The following is a 15,747-nucleotide window of genomic DNA, read 5'->3' as shown; positions in this document are numbered from 1 at the left end:
GTTATCACCGCCGATCGATCGCAACACACCCCCTGGTTTTGGTTTGCATTAGTGGGAATAATGGTCTGGTTGGCAGATAGGCTGTTTGTTCTTTGCGGATTATGCAGTTTCTACCATGTGAGACGTAATCCGTGGCTGGTGCTCACCATTAAAGCTAGGAAGTGCCTTTTTGCATTTAACATGCGAGTTTGGTCCTCATTGGTTGGATTTTATGCAGTACGCCATACTGACAAGGGCAAATAAGCCCTCATCGGGGAGGCATGGTGTTGTAGTCATGGGGACTCGCACCTATGGAGGAGGGCTTCAATTGTATGACCATGCATTCTGGCCCTTCGGGGTCAGGATGCATGTGTTTTTATTGATCATTTGCTTCAGTTTTTAGGCTGAGGTACATGTGTATGCCAATGGGATAGTCTTTATGGATGGTGTGCCTTGGCCATGGGGTCAAGGTGCATGTCCAAAGCTGTTTAAATGTTTCATTTTTTTTTAAACCTTTTTTAATGAAAAAGTTGCTTTCAAAAGAGGCAAATAAGCCCTCGCCGGGACGGCATGGTGTTGAAGTCATGGCGAATCACTTTTATGGAGGAGGGGTCCGATTGTATAACCATGCATTTTGGCCTTCAGGGTTAGGATGTGTGTGTTTTGATTGACCATTTGCTTCAGCCTTTTGATTGGATTTGGGGAGTGTCTTCCATTCGTCCTTGCAGATTTGCTCAAGCTCTGTCAAATTGATGGGGAGCATCAGTAAGCAGCAATCTTAAAGTCTTTCCACAGATTCTCAGTGGAATTCAAGTCTGGGCTTTGGCTGGGCCACTCAAGAAATTTCACGTTCTTGTTCTGAAGCCATTCCAGTGTTGCTTTGGCTGTATGCTTGGGATCTTTGCCACAGTCTAAGAAGGTCTTTTGCACTCTGAAGCAGGTTCTCTTCAAGGATTTGCCTGTATTTGGCTCCATTCATTGTTCCCTCTATCCTAACAAGTCTCCCAGTCCCCATAGCATGATGCTGCCACCACCCTGCTTCATGATGGGGATGGTTTTAGATGGGTGATGAGCTATGCTCGATTTTTGCCAGACGTAGCGCTTTGCATTCAGGCCAAAAAGTTTAATTTTTGTCTTGTCAGATTTTCGTTTAATCTTTCACGTGCCTTTTGCAAACTCCAGGCATGCTGTCATATGCCTTTGCCTGAGGAGTGGCTTTCATCTAGCCTCTCTCCCTCCCATAAAGCCTAGATTTGTGAAGGGCTACAGAGACTTGTCCTTCCGGTAGGTTCTCCCATCTCGGCCAAGGAACTCTGTAGTTCCATCAGAGTGGTCTTTGGGTTGTTGGTCACCTCGCTGACCAAGGTCCTTCTTGCGCGGTTGCTCAGTTTGGTTGGACAGCCAGCTCTAGGAAGAGTATAGATAGTTCCATATTCTTTCCATTTCCTAATGATGGAGCTCACTTTGCTCTTGGGAACTTTCAACACTAGAAATTATTTTTATACCTTCCCCAGATCTATGCCTCCTCAAAATTATATCTCAGAGTTCTACTGACAGTTCCTAGGACTCCATGGTAGAGTTTCTGCTCTAACATGCACTGTCAACTGTGCGACCTTATATAGAAAGGTGTGTTTATTTCTAAATCATGTCCAATCAATTGAATTGGCCACATGTGGACTCCAATCGAGTTGTCGAGACTGGTCAAGGATGAACAAAGGAAATTGGATGATCCTGAACTCAATTTGGAGTGTCATAGCAAAGGGGTTGAATACTTATTGACTCGACTCATTTCAGCTTTTCATTTTTAATGCTTTTGTAAAATTTTCTAAAATAAAAATATTCCACTTTGACATTATGTGGTATTATGTGTAGATCAGTGACAACAAAAATCTCAATTTAATCTAATTTAAATTCAGGCTGTAATGCAACAAAATGTCAAAAAAGTCAAGGAGTGTGAATACTTTTTGAAGGCGCTGTACATACTTACGAATAACATACACATACACACGCACCATCACTTTTCTCTACCTTTTTGCACTAGATTAACTTTCTTTCCATCGTGTTGCGCTTGGGCGCCATTATTAGCGGTGCACGGGAAACGACAAAAAGCTCAAGATGCGAGAGGACCGTCCAAATGGGCACAAACGATGATTCACAACTCAGCTCAAAAAACAATATATTATTGGTCAAAATTACGCTCTCTGATAACTAATTCGTTACACAGAGGTTGTCCATGATTGTTCAAAACCACAATATTAAAATCCACAATATTTAAGGGTTTACTTCATTTATTTATTATTTATATATCTAGATTGCCTATTTTTGTTTGTATACCAACATCACAGCCATGTTGTGTGCAGTTATGCATTATATTGTACAATAAGGAATGCTTGTATTGTTTGGTATTTTACATTTGGCTACTAATTTTGGTCATTTCAAAACCTCATCATGCATGTTCTATTTGAGACCCATATATCCTCTTGCGTACTGGTCCTTTGATACTCACCTTGCACAAGCTTAATCAAATTGCAACTGCGAATGAATTGGCTTCTTTATTTAGTAATCAGGTGATTTTCCAATATTATTTTTAAAACGTTATTCATGTTTGCTTGACAGACAGCCGAGCGTTGTAAGTGCGAATGCTCAACATTCCTCGTCAATTCAGGACCATTTTAAAAAATAACTCTGCTCCATTTAAATTGGTATATGTGTGAAACACCCATGTGTTGGGTGTTTGCCTGTGAAACACCCATGTTGCCTGTAAATCTTATCTAGTTTGACGTTCTCCTTCACAGGGAACCTATTGGTACACCTGCTTCACATAATGTGTAACTGTTGGTCATCATCTTGTTTTTTATAACATTGCTTTATTAAGGAGTCGTACACAAAATACATGACACTTTGGGGGTGGGTGTTTCCCAGAGTGTCGCAGGGGTGGGCGGGGAGAGGGGAGGGTGTCAGTCATGTGACGCCATCAAGCAATTGTCCAATTATGGAACTCCCTTCTAAATTGAAAGAGCGAAGAGCATTCTGGAAGAATATGAGTGTGAACTCTACTTGATCCCAATTTTGTTCACTATATTTGCTGTCAAAACTGGCTTTCAATCTGAATAAATGTTATGCATTGCAGACATTTCATAATTTTCTTGTACCTTACCAGACAATATTATCTCATCAGATGTTATTATATTATATTATTATTGAGTGCACAATCATAATTGTACCTTATCATGATTGTGCACTCAATAAATTATTTTGGAGATGTTTTGTTTCATTGTGACAGGGAATGTTATTTTGGAGAGGGTGTGGGCAGGAATTCAAACAATTCACGTATGTTGTGTACGACCCCTATCTAGTATTGACATTTAAAGTTAGTACAACTTCCTCAGGGTATACAATATCATTTGTTGCACAAAATCTCATCAATGAACTATTATTGTTCCAGTTTTTATTAAAATAATGTCCTCATTAAGCTTTAACCATCCTTCTACATTGTATGTCATTTTCATCCTTGTACGTAATATATTTACAAGCTTTACCATTCATTCGCACGTAAAAAGCCAGCCAGTCATGTTTGCATTAGCACGAGCAGCAGCATGATGATGATGATGATGTCCACTGCTGCATCATCAGATGCATCGAGCTGCTGAAGCAGTTTCTTGACTTGGGCACAGTCACTCCTACACAGGATACTCGAATGGCTCATTCATCCCAGTAAGCTGGTACTCATTTCGCCGACCTTGGAAGGATGACAGGCTGAGTCAAACACACCTGGTGTTAATTCAACAACCGACCGGGATTCAAACTCTGGACCTTAGAATCCCAAGCCAGCACCCTAACCACTCATGCCAACTCCAGGCCTCTTAGCACGAGCATACATGTTCCATTTCATTGTTGGTCTGCAGCATTTCCATTTGTGTATTGCAGGGTAAACTGACATTTAAATGTACCTTGACCAAATTCCAAATTGCTGCCCTAAAGGTGGCAGTGGCAGCCGCTGCAGTGCGAGTAGAAATAGTAGTAGTCTGGCCTTCCCATTCTAACAAATCCCATATCATTATCCATCCTTGAAGAGTATATCTGCTACTTTAAAATATAATTGAAAATGTGACCCATCTATCACCCTTGAAATGTCAAGGCAACTTTTTCTGTGTCCTTCAAATGTCCAACTTCTAGCCCTGCATTTGTTTTCAAAGAAACAGGAGAAAGTGGCTTTTAAATTAAATACCTATTGATCGAAACACTGTGATATAAAGAAAAGACCAATTTTAAGTTATTGTCACGTCTGATTGTGCTGCAGCAGTAAATCAAAACGGAAAACCATTTAATAGACAACCATTTTATAATTATGCTGCAGGAATAACTCTGCAGTCAAATAAATACCATAGTGAAAAGCCAGACTAACTTTTTAAATAATTGCATTTTCCTTTGGAAGAAAAGCTTTTTGATTGTTTGTTTGTCTAGATCTGCTGAATGGTGCACAGGAGCAATGTGAGCTGCCTGAACGAGATGGGTTTCCACATTGCGAGGCTAAAATCAAGGTGTGTCCATGTAAACAGCCCGAATGTGCAAAGTATTAAACTATTATGGTTGGCTCGTCATTTAATTTTCCATCAAATAAAAGTGATGAATCAACCATTAGCCTTTTAATTGTGCTACAGTAGAAATGTCAGTTTGTCTATAAGAGTTGCACATTGACATCAAAGGTTTTCTATTTCGACAAAACAAATGATACATATTCACATTTCTCACCCTATTCCATTCCGCATTTGTTAGTCTATAAAATCTTGTGTATCACTTGGCTTGTATTATCACTTCACAGTGGGAGCGGCACTATAAAATACACATTTACGTAGAGAATTTGCATGCTGCCCATACAGTCACGTGAAAAAGTAAGTACACCCCATGTAAAGTTTTGACTTTTTCAACATATTTCAACATACAACTATTTGATCTTCATTTCAACAATATTGATAGATAAAGGTGATATAATGTAACAAATATCATGAAACATTTACATTTTGTAGTCCATTGTATAAGTTAAATATATATAAATGCAAATTTGGTATTGCCCCCTTTGGCAGAAACAACCTCAAGTAGGCGTTTCTTATAACTGTCTACCAGTCTCTGACATTGACTGGGAGAAATTTTTGCCCACTCCTCCATGCAGAATTCTTTCAGCTGTGCGATGTTTGAGGGATTTCTTGCATGCAGAGCTCGTTTCAAATCCCCCCACAACATCTCGATGGGATTTAGAACCGGGCTTTGACTTGGCCATTCCAGAACGCTCCATTTCTTTCTTTTCAGCCATTCCTTGGTGGATTTACTGGTATGCTTAGGGTCATTGTCATGTTGCAAGGTCCACCTTCGGTTGAGCTTCAACTCTCCGACAGATGGCCTCACATTATCCGCAAGCACCCTCTGGTACAATGAAGAATTCATAGTGGATTCTATGATGGTGAGCTGCCCAAGCCCTGATGCAGCAAAGCTGCCCCAAACCATAATATTTCCACCACCATGCTTTGCAGTTGGTATCAGGTTGTTGTGGTCAAATGCTGTCTTTGGTTTTTGCCAAACATGTCTTCTGGTACTGTAGCCAAATAGCTCGACCTTTGACTCATCTGTCCACAGCACATTGTTCCAGAAGTGCTGGTCTTTGCCCAGGTGTTCATTGGCAAACTTTAGTCTTGCCCTGATGTTCTTTCTGGACAGCAAAGGTTTCCTCCTGGCACACCTCCCATGTAGATCAAATTTGTGCAGCCTCTTTCTAATGGTAGACTCGTGCACTTTGACATCAACAGTGGCAAGAGCTACCTGTACGTCCCGTGATGACATTCTGGGGTTCTTAGAGACTTCTTTCAGCATCTTGCTGTCTGCTCTCGGGCTGAACTTGCTGGGGCGGCCTGGCCTGAACAAGTTGGCAGTTGTTTGGAATCATCTCCACATGTAGATGATCTTCCGGACAGTTGAATGATTGATTTCAAATTGTTTGGAGATCTTTTTAAATCCCTTCCCAGACTCGTAGGCATCTATAACCTTCTTTCTGAAGGCCTCAGAGTTATTTTGATCTATCCATGGTGACGCCGCACACTTCAACAACAAAGAGCAAACCAAACTAAATGTCTGAGGTCTAAATAAGACAGGTTCCTCCAAGATCCTCTCTAACGACGTTCTAATCATTTGCACCTGAGCTGGTGCACCTGATTCTAATTTTAGGTGTTTGAAGTAGTGATAAATGTAGGGGTGTACTTTTTCCACGTGTGACATTTGCATTTATGTTTATTTAAATTATACAATGGACTACAAAATGTAAATGTTTCATGATATTTGTTATATTATATCACCTTTATCTATCAATATTGTTGAAATGAAGATCAAATAGCTGTACGTTGAAATATGTTGAAAAAGTCAAATCTTTAGATGGGGTGTACTTACTTTTTCACGTGACTGTATCTGGAAACCCACAGGGGCTATAAAAACTATTGTCGTGTGACTACCCTGTAGTGAACACCGCAGGGCGACACGGATGACCAAACGAGCTTTACTCCAAGGCATTCAATCCAAAGATGACGGTATTCCTTACACGTGAGGGAAAGGAGGATGACGAACTTACCTGGACGGCTTCCACCCGACTTCTTTGCACCTGGAGAAATTAACTCAAACCGACACGGAATTAAAATGGACAAATAAACAGGTTTTATGCACCAACCGGGTTGCCCCGTGATTTTTAATTATTTTACAAAATTAATTAATCTATTTTAGGGGGAGTGTAACCCGGTTCGTGTGATAGGAAAATCCTTTGTGACACATTTATGACATTTATGTAAAATGATTAAAAATCACGGGGCAACCTGGGTTACCGCGTGGTGGATCAAGTGCCGGTAACAAAATAATGCACGATAAAAAAAACTAGGATGCCTAAACGGGACATCCCCACACACTCGATTACAAAGGGAAATATGAAAGAACGAAAATAAATGTGTGTTATTTGTTGTGGGCACTTAGCTCCGAGTTGCTCTTGAACCCCGTCAGGAATCGTCAAAGATCGTCACAGGCCTCTACATCCTTGCGCGTGAAACCTGCAGGCTGCACTCCCCATGGGCGCGAACTAGGCCTCGCCACGTGGTCCGCTCACTCCTGGCTTCGTGCGCGAAGTGAACAGAATATCGCTCGCTCATCCGTCACTCCAGCCACGTTTGTCCTCGCGAACTCGTTCACCAACACAAAGCCAGAAGATGTGAGCCAACCACGAGAAGACGTGAGCCAACCACGAGAAGACGAAGAAGAGCGATGTTGGGACACGACGAGAGAGAGAGAGAGAGAGAGAGAGAGAGAGAGAGAGAGAGAGAGAGAGAGAGAGAGAGAGAGAGAGAGAGAGAGAGAGAGACAGAGACAGAGACAGAGACAGAGACAGAGACACTCTGACGTCATCCGTGCCTGTTCCACCAATCCCATAGTCCCATCTTGGCAGTTTTTGTGCCGATATTTTCCAGACCAATCACTGCCCTTCGGGGCGTGGCCTCTTGGCCGTGCCTGTGTGCTCACCAAGTCGGTGTTATCAGCGGTAGTGCTCAATGTCCTGCTTCTGGTTGGTTTTATTTAGTGTGGTTAATGCGTGATTTCCTGGCTAGGTGTGCATGCTGCATGTGTCATAAGGAACAGAGGTAACATAACAGAGGCCATTACATACAGGGGATTTACCATTAATCCCAAGCTAATTAACATATCCTACCCCTCGTGATGGGAACGAAGATACGCTCTTCCACGAGATACGGTCAAATGGATCCCTACTTATGATACATGAGGGCTTCTTCTTCATGACAGTCAGAGCACACTACCTATTTTATTCTACCTGGACTAAGGTATTGCCTGCCCCCCACAAACGTAACACTATTTAGTGTGTGAAACCTTCTCATGCACACTGCAAGTATAACCACCAGTTTTCAACTCATTTCATCTTGCAGTTTAGAAGTGCATATAAAACAAACAAACAAACAAAAAACCCACAAACAAGCATGCATTTCTCAAATTTTATATATAGTATGATAATATAATTATACACTCTTACTTGTGCTTATACCTGGTCAAAGAAGAGCAGGATACAAAAAGGGGAAGGGAGAAGCATCTCGATCGTAAAACTTCATGCCATCAAAAAGGTCAAAGTCCATTTCCAGATATGAAGCTAAAGGTGCATGTATGTGTGTTATTTACCTGGACATTAAAAAAAAGAAGATTTTTAACTGGAAATTCAAGTGAAGCGACACTAACGAGTAAAAAGGCTCATTAAACCACAATGGACAGCTGAAAATGAGAAAAGAAAACATGAAAAGACTAATTGTATTTGCACATCTTCACACACCTCAGCATTTCAGGGTTTTATTAGATGTTTCGGTAATTTAAGAGTGAATGAAAATGTGTGATGTAACAGTGGACCGAAGCACTTTCAGGTACGGTATATTAAGAGATAGCGCTACAATAACTGCTGAGTTTTGATAAAGTTCTACAATAAAATAAAAGTTCACACCAACCTTCATGTGAACCTCCCTCGTGTATATGCACACACCTGAACCTGTTCTTGTGAAATGATTTTCTATATTTGGACTACCGCAACTTAAAATTTTAAATAGGTGGTTGTCCAGGGATGCAGACAGTTAAAATACGATGACACAATATTTCCACTGACGGTAAAACTGACAATGAATATCATCTGTGTGCTCGACAGCCATCTTTGATAAATAGCATGCTAGCTATATGACAAAAAAAAAATTGCCGTCACAAATTGATAGGAAAAAACAAACATTATGTTTATACCGAAGTTCAATATGATTTAATTTTGTATTGTCTGACAACTGATTAAATAAATATGAGTTCCTTTACAATTAATTTTGATAGAGGAGGCGGACATCAAGCCCATCAGTGCCTGGGCTATTCTTGCCAACTTATGGTTGTTTATCCATACTCTATCCTTTTGAAATGCTGAGTGTCAAACAAGGAAGCAGTTCACAAATGTTGCTTCAAATCTCAAACTATGTTCTGTCTTGCTGTCAGTCCATTATGCAGTAATGCATCTTTTGCATTATAATTACTTGATGGAACATATTCTGTCTCGTTCTGGAATTGACAACACCCATTTATCACCATACTCATTCCTATAAAAGTACATTTGGACTGAAAGCATGTTACATAATACTACCCATTTGTACCCATTTTTTTTATATTTCCCCTCAAAATTTGGTTGGCTTATCAAGATCAATAGTGAAGTGTGTGTGTGTGTGTGTGTGTGTGTGTGTGTGTGTGTGTGTGTGTGTGTGTGTGTGTGTGTGTGTGTGTGTGTGTGTGTGTGTGTGTGTGTGTGTGTTCGTTCTATATATATATATATAGTGTTTGTTTGCTTGTTTGTCTGCACGTGCTAATCTCCTGAACGGCGAAAGATAGGAGGAAACCTCTAAAACAAAAAATGTCTGGATGGGCCACGGGAAGGTTACAGGCTAGGTGACGAGGCCACCTAGGCCGGGCTGGGCCCATTTCGCAATTAAAAGCTGAGCTGAATTAGAGTAGTCAATCTTCTACGGCCACAAGTAAAAGCTGAATTATAGCAGTAAATTCATTCAAAAAGAACCCGGGCAACGCCAGGTGCATTCGGCTAGTCTATATACAGTGCATTCAGAAAATATTCAGACCCCTTCACTTTTTTCACATTTTATGTTGCAGCCTGATGCTGAAATCGTTTAAATTCATTTTTCCCCTCATCAATCTGCACTCGATACCCCATAATGACAGAGAAAACAGGATTTTAGAAAGTTTTGCTTGCAAATTTATTAAAAAGAAAAAACTGAAATATCACATTTGCATAAGTATTCAGACCCTTTGCTATGACACTTGAAATTTAGCTCAGGTGCCTCCCATTTCTCTTGATCATCTTTGAGATGTTTCTACACCTTGATTGGAGTCCACCTGTGGTAAATTCAATTGATTGGACATGATTTGGAAAGGCACACACCTGTCTATATAAGGTCTCGCAGCTGACAATGCATATCAGAGCAAAACCAAGCCATGAGGTCGAAGGGAACTGCCTGCAGAGCTCAGAGACAGGATTGTGTTGAGGCACAGATCTGGGGAAGCCTGCAAAAAAATTTCTGCTGCATTGAAGGTTCCCAAGAGCACATTGGCCTTCATAATTCTTAAATGGAAGAAGTTTGGAACAACCAGGACTCTTCCTAGAGCTGACCGCCCGGACCAAACTGAGCAATCGGGGGAGAAAGCCCGCTTGGAGTTTGCAAAAAAGCACCTAAAGGACTCTCAGACTGTAAGAAACAAGATTCTGTGGGCTTTGATGTGTCTTTCACTGAGGAGAGGCTTCCGTCTGTCCACGCTGCCATAAATTCCAGATCGGTGGAGTGTTGCAGTGATGGTTGTCCTTCTGAAAGTTTCTCCCATCTCCACACAGGATCTCTGGAGCTCAGCCAGTGACCATCGGGTTCTTGGTCACCTCTCTTACCAAGGCCCTTCTCCCCCGAAGTCATATCGCGAACCTGAATGTGGGAAACTACATGCTATCTGCTTTGCCAGCCTAATTTTGTTGGAAATAAAACTCAACTTCTAAAATAGTTAGCTGAAAATCACACGTGAAGGTAAATGCTACATCTTTTTGCCTTACACTGCCTTTCTGTGATGGGAAACGTACTTTCGGTTCCGTGTTTTTGCTATCACGTTACCGACACTCTACCGGTAACGATCGTTTCCGTGAAATCCGCAGGCCTGGCATGGCTCTCAGCCTGCCTTGCACGATGTTTGCCTGCCATGGCGCCGTAGTGTGTGGTCGCTTGTGTTACGTGCTCCTCCCCAACCCCCTGGTCACGGTGTACCTCTGAGCCCCGAGAGGAGTCACGGCAGAAAAATGTGTTATCCTGTATGTCAAAGATCAATGGTGAAGCCACACCAACTGTTACCAACCAACAAATATTGTATTAAGATCACACAAGAATAACAACACAAAAACAATAGTAATCAATTGTACAACAAATAGTATATCATTCCTATGATGGTACCATCAGGTTCGTACAATATAACTCACTGTGCTCCAAGTGAGCGAAAAGAAGAAGATTCCCAATGTCTTTAATCCCCGGCTTCAAGCCAAAGTCGATCCGCTCCAGCGATCGTCAGATCAATGTCCAATCGAGAGCAGAATCCCGTTGGGTTGGCAGTTACAGTCCTGCTGCCAAAGCTGTGCAAGGCGCCCTTTAGGCGACTGGGAAATCTCACCCTCGGGTAGGGACGTTTCACGGCTCACAGTCGGCAAACCGCAAATTAACCTTCAAAATCCCTGTTGCACACACACACACCAGATATGTCTGAATGCGGTGAGAACGGCTGAAGCGAAGCAAAGAAACCTTGCGCGACGCGCAAAGCGCGCGAGTCAAAATGGCCGACGGCCCGTACTCGAGACGTAACGGCACGACGAGGATTCTCTTCGGAATCGATCGCAAAACCTGACACGCAGGTGAATCTGTCACAGTGATAACAACTCTGTCGCAGGAATCCCTTTCCTGGGAAACCCAAAGTTCACTTGTGACTCTTGCTCGCCAATGTTCGCTCCAGACCTCAAAGCAACTATGCTTCTTGTCTGACCCCACTCGCTCCGCCCTCTTTTCTTCCTCTTCTTCGTCGTCGTCCGGTTCCCGATCCGGTTCCCGGTTTCTTTTAACACTAACTTTTTCACCTTTTGAAAACAGTTCATACACAATAAACCTTTTGCAAACAATAATAGTACATGGAATCAAAAATGTTTACAGTGGATGAAAACCACAACAACGGAAGTGACAAATCCGTAACACTTGCTGCTTGTCTTTCAGGTCAGTCATTGTGGCGGCGGGGGGATTGATTAATGTGGTGCACTAATGGATCTATCTACTGTATAAGAGTGTGTTGCCATAAGGGACAATGGATTGGTCACAGAGGTTTCACACACACAATGGATTCTTATCCTTATTCACTAGAACTATTTATCATGCCCCATTCCGAAGACACACTTAGTCCAACAAACAGGCTAGACAGGTCCTCTACTTATTTGCATTGAAATGGTTCTCGCTACCCACGACAACCGGAGCATGATACCTATACAGATCTACCTAAATCTATATGTGCCCTACCCACCGACATAACAATAACTATATATATATATATATATATATATATATATATATATATATATATATATATATATATATATATATATATATATATATATATATATATATATATATATATATATATATATATATATATATATACACGTATACATATATATATATACGTATATACGTATATATATATATATATATATATATATATATATATATATATATATATATACGTGTATATATATATATATACGTGTATATATATATATATATGTATATATATATATATATATATATATATATGTATATATATATATATATATATATATATATATATATATATATATATATATATATATATATATATATATATATATATATATATATGGCTGTATATATATATATATATATATACACACAAGGTGCAGTCAATAAATAGCCTTAAAATATTTTTCACAACTTGTTTGTTGCATGTACGTGTGTACCAACTGTTATTTTTCAACATAATCTCCATTGGTTAAATGCATTTTTCCAGTGCTTTACTAAGGCCTGGATTCTTCGAGAAAAACAAATATTTTGGCTGTTTATGTTACCACTCTTGCACCGCATCTTGGACCTCTTTGTCGGATCGGAAAGTGGTTCCACCAAGCGCCTCTTTAAATGGCCCAAAGATGTGGTTATCCGAAGGGGCGAGGTCTGGCGAGTAGGGTGCATGAGGAAGACGCTCAAAATGCAGGTCCTCGATTGTTGCAGCTGTAGCGTGGGCAGTATGGGGCCGAGCATTGTCATGCTGCAGCAAAACACCGGTGGTGAGTAGTCCATGATGTTTTGATCTGATTGTTGGTTTCAGATGATTTTTTAAGGAGGTCGCAGTATGATGCACTGGTGACTGTTGTCCCTCTGGTCAGGTAATGCTCTACAAGTGGGCCTCGACTATCCCAGAAGAGCGTTAGCATCACTTTTCCAGTGGACGGCTGTGTGCGACTGTGCGTGGAATATTTTGGGCTTCGGTAAAGTTGAATGGCACCACTATTTACTTGCCCACTTCGTTTCTGGCTGAAAGTAGTGGACCCAGCTTTCATCCCCAGTCACTACGCGCTGTAATAAAGCGTCGCCTTCTGTTTCGTAACGTTGCAGAAGTTCTTCACATGCGTCCACTCGCCGTTCTTTCAGTTTGGGTGTGAGCTGTCTCGGTACCCACCTTGCAGACACTTTGCGGAACCCCAGCACGTTGTGAATGATACGTTGTGCTGAACCATGGCTAATGTTCAATTCGGAGACCACTTCATGCAGCGTAATGTGACGGTTTCCCCTTAGTACGCGCTCAACTCCTGCAACCATTTTTGGAGTGTCGGCTGTGTGATGCCGGCCCAAGCGAGCAGCGTCTGCCATACTGGACACTCCACTTTTAAACTTCCTGTTCCAGTTATACACCTGCTGCAGCGATAAACATGTCATCATATTGCATCTTCATTCTGCGATGGATTTGACTGGGATTCACACCCTCGCTTCCCAAGAAACGGATGACTGAACGTTGCGCCTCCCTGGTGTATGCTTCGAAGGGAGCTGCCATCTTGGAACTGCTCTACTGACGTCATACGCTCGATGTTGCCAGATCTAAAATAGGCAAAACATGAATCTTACCCATTGATATAACATATGTTGTCTACAACTACACACATTGCATTCTCGAATTTCTATATCGCCCTTTTAAGGTTATTTATTGACTGGCCCTCGTGTGTGTGTGTATATATATATATATATATATATATGTGTGTATATATATATTGTTGTTGTATATATATATATACAATATATATATATATATATATATTGTTGTAGCCTGGTGTTGGCTTAGCGGTTAGGGTGCCGGCTTGGGATCCTACTATCCTGGGTTCGAATCCCGGTCGATCGCTAAATTAACACCAGGGAGGTTGACTCGGCCTGTCATCCTTCCGAGGTCGGCAAATTGAGTACCGGCTTGCTGGGATGAATGATCACGGTGTGTACCCCGGTTTAGAATAGGTACACCGTATCCCTGCACATCGTAAGAGGCGACTAAGGGTTGGCGCCAGGAAGGGCATCCAGCCATAAAAACATTGCCTCAAACAGGGAACCATGATTGTCATGGGGCCCGCAAGGCTAACCCCCGCTCTAGCGGGGAAAATGGCCTTAAAACGATCATTCATTCATTCATTCATATATATTGTTGGGGTTTTGAGATTGTACATATAACATCATTAAAGGTTAAAGGTTTGCCCCCCATAGTTAGTCCGCAAGCAACACGTAGGCCCATTGGAATGAGTTATGTCATAGTATGTGTAAGAGTAGGTCCCTAGTAATATCTGCATTGTGTAAAGAAATGGGCATAGGTGCTTTTCATTTTGTGGCCACCCTTCATTTTCATCAATGGGCAAACTTAATCCCGTGCCCCATTTTGGCTGATCCCTCCGTGTGTGGTGCTTTGTCTGCCAGCAGCATTAGCTGCCCTTTGCTTGCTCAAACTAGTCGGGTAACCACGAGGTAGGCCTGAAAAGAGGGAGGAGCGCGAGGGTCGGGATGTGGCTTAGCCTGGTGTTGGCCAGGCTACAAGCAACACCAGGCTACAAGCAGCACGTCAGAGGTGGAGACGGTAAGGGCTCCCAGCCAACCAGGGCTGAGAGGGCATGGCTTGATAGGGCGTGGCACGGCGCATCGAGTAAGTTTGAGAGGGTTCGCTGGGCAAGGCTATATAAGCCAGTGCACAAAGCCCTTGAACAGGACTTGCAGGACTGGCTGTATTGAGAGGACTGCCCTTATGAGGACTTGTCGGCACGAGATGAGTTGAGAGATGAGAAGGGATGCGCAGTTCAGAGTTGAGTTACGAGTTAGGAGAGAACTGATCCGGAGCACTCGTGTGGGAACAGCACTGAGAGGGCCGGCGTGCACTTGACAGTTTGAGGCATTGATTGAGCAGCGCATTGAGAAGCGCGTATTGAACTGTCCGTTTATTACGTACGCAGCCCCGCGAGTGTAACCGCCAAAGCCAGCCCTACCGTTCGCCCTGTAATAATCCCGTGCGCACCAAATGACGCGTGGAGAGCTCCTGGCCGCTGCGTCCTTCTACTTCGCGGTGCGAGTTGGGGACCGGAGAGCGAGCTGCCTGGACGCCATCCCTGGACCATCGACCTGTTCGTCTGCAATCCCGTGTGAGTGTGTCTGAGTGTGATGGGCCCGTTGTCCAGGGATAAGTTAAGACTGTTTAAGGCTGCACTGTGTACTCTTCCTCTTCTTATTGTACAAAGTGTAAATAAATCTGTTATTCCTTTTCTTCCCAAATTCGACCATTTCAGTCATTTCCTCCATTGGGTAAGCGTGGCAAGATTACGGACCGCTTGGATCGGGTTTAGTCCTTGATGACGGCTCGGGTCACGGGTTCGCTACCTCTCGGCGTTTCCACCAACACCCGTGATTCGGGCGGGGCTTATTTCCTCGTTTCTGGGCGGCGTGAGTACTTAGGTATTAGTGATTAGTCCTACGACACTACTTCGCGCTGTCCAGGAGTGACGTCATAGGTTCCGGGTCCCGTCGGCTAGTAAAAGACAAGGGGACTAAGCCCCCTTGGTAAAGGGGAAAGGCCGGCGCTGAG

At 42.4% G+C, this 15,747-nt stretch overlaps 1 protein-coding gene across 1 annotated transcript in view; it reads left to right on the top strand.

The window, feature by feature from the left end:
• MGAT5 (alpha-1,6-mannosylglycoprotein 6-beta-N-acetylglucosaminyltransferase) overlaps positions 1–15,747 on the top strand; it is a 127,926-nt gene that overhangs the window by 27,072 nt on the left and 85,107 nt on the right. Inside the window, exon 4 of the mRNA XM_078781378.1 lies at positions 4,444–4,520. Within this exon, the coding sequence (XP_078637504.1) occupies positions 4,444–4,520 (77 nt within the window). The remainder of the gene's footprint in view (positions 1–4,443; positions 4,521–15,747) is intronic.

This window comes from Myxine glutinosa, chromosome 7 (assembly GCF_964187855.1).
Source record: "Myxine glutinosa chromosome 7, kmMyxGlut1.1, whole genome shotgun sequence".
NCBI classification, from domain to species: Eukaryota; Metazoa; Chordata; class Myxini; order Myxiniformes; family Myxinidae; genus Myxine; species Myxine glutinosa.
The sequence above is the reverse complement of the archived record's forward strand: the minus strand, read 5'-3'. Positions and strand labels throughout refer to the sequence as shown.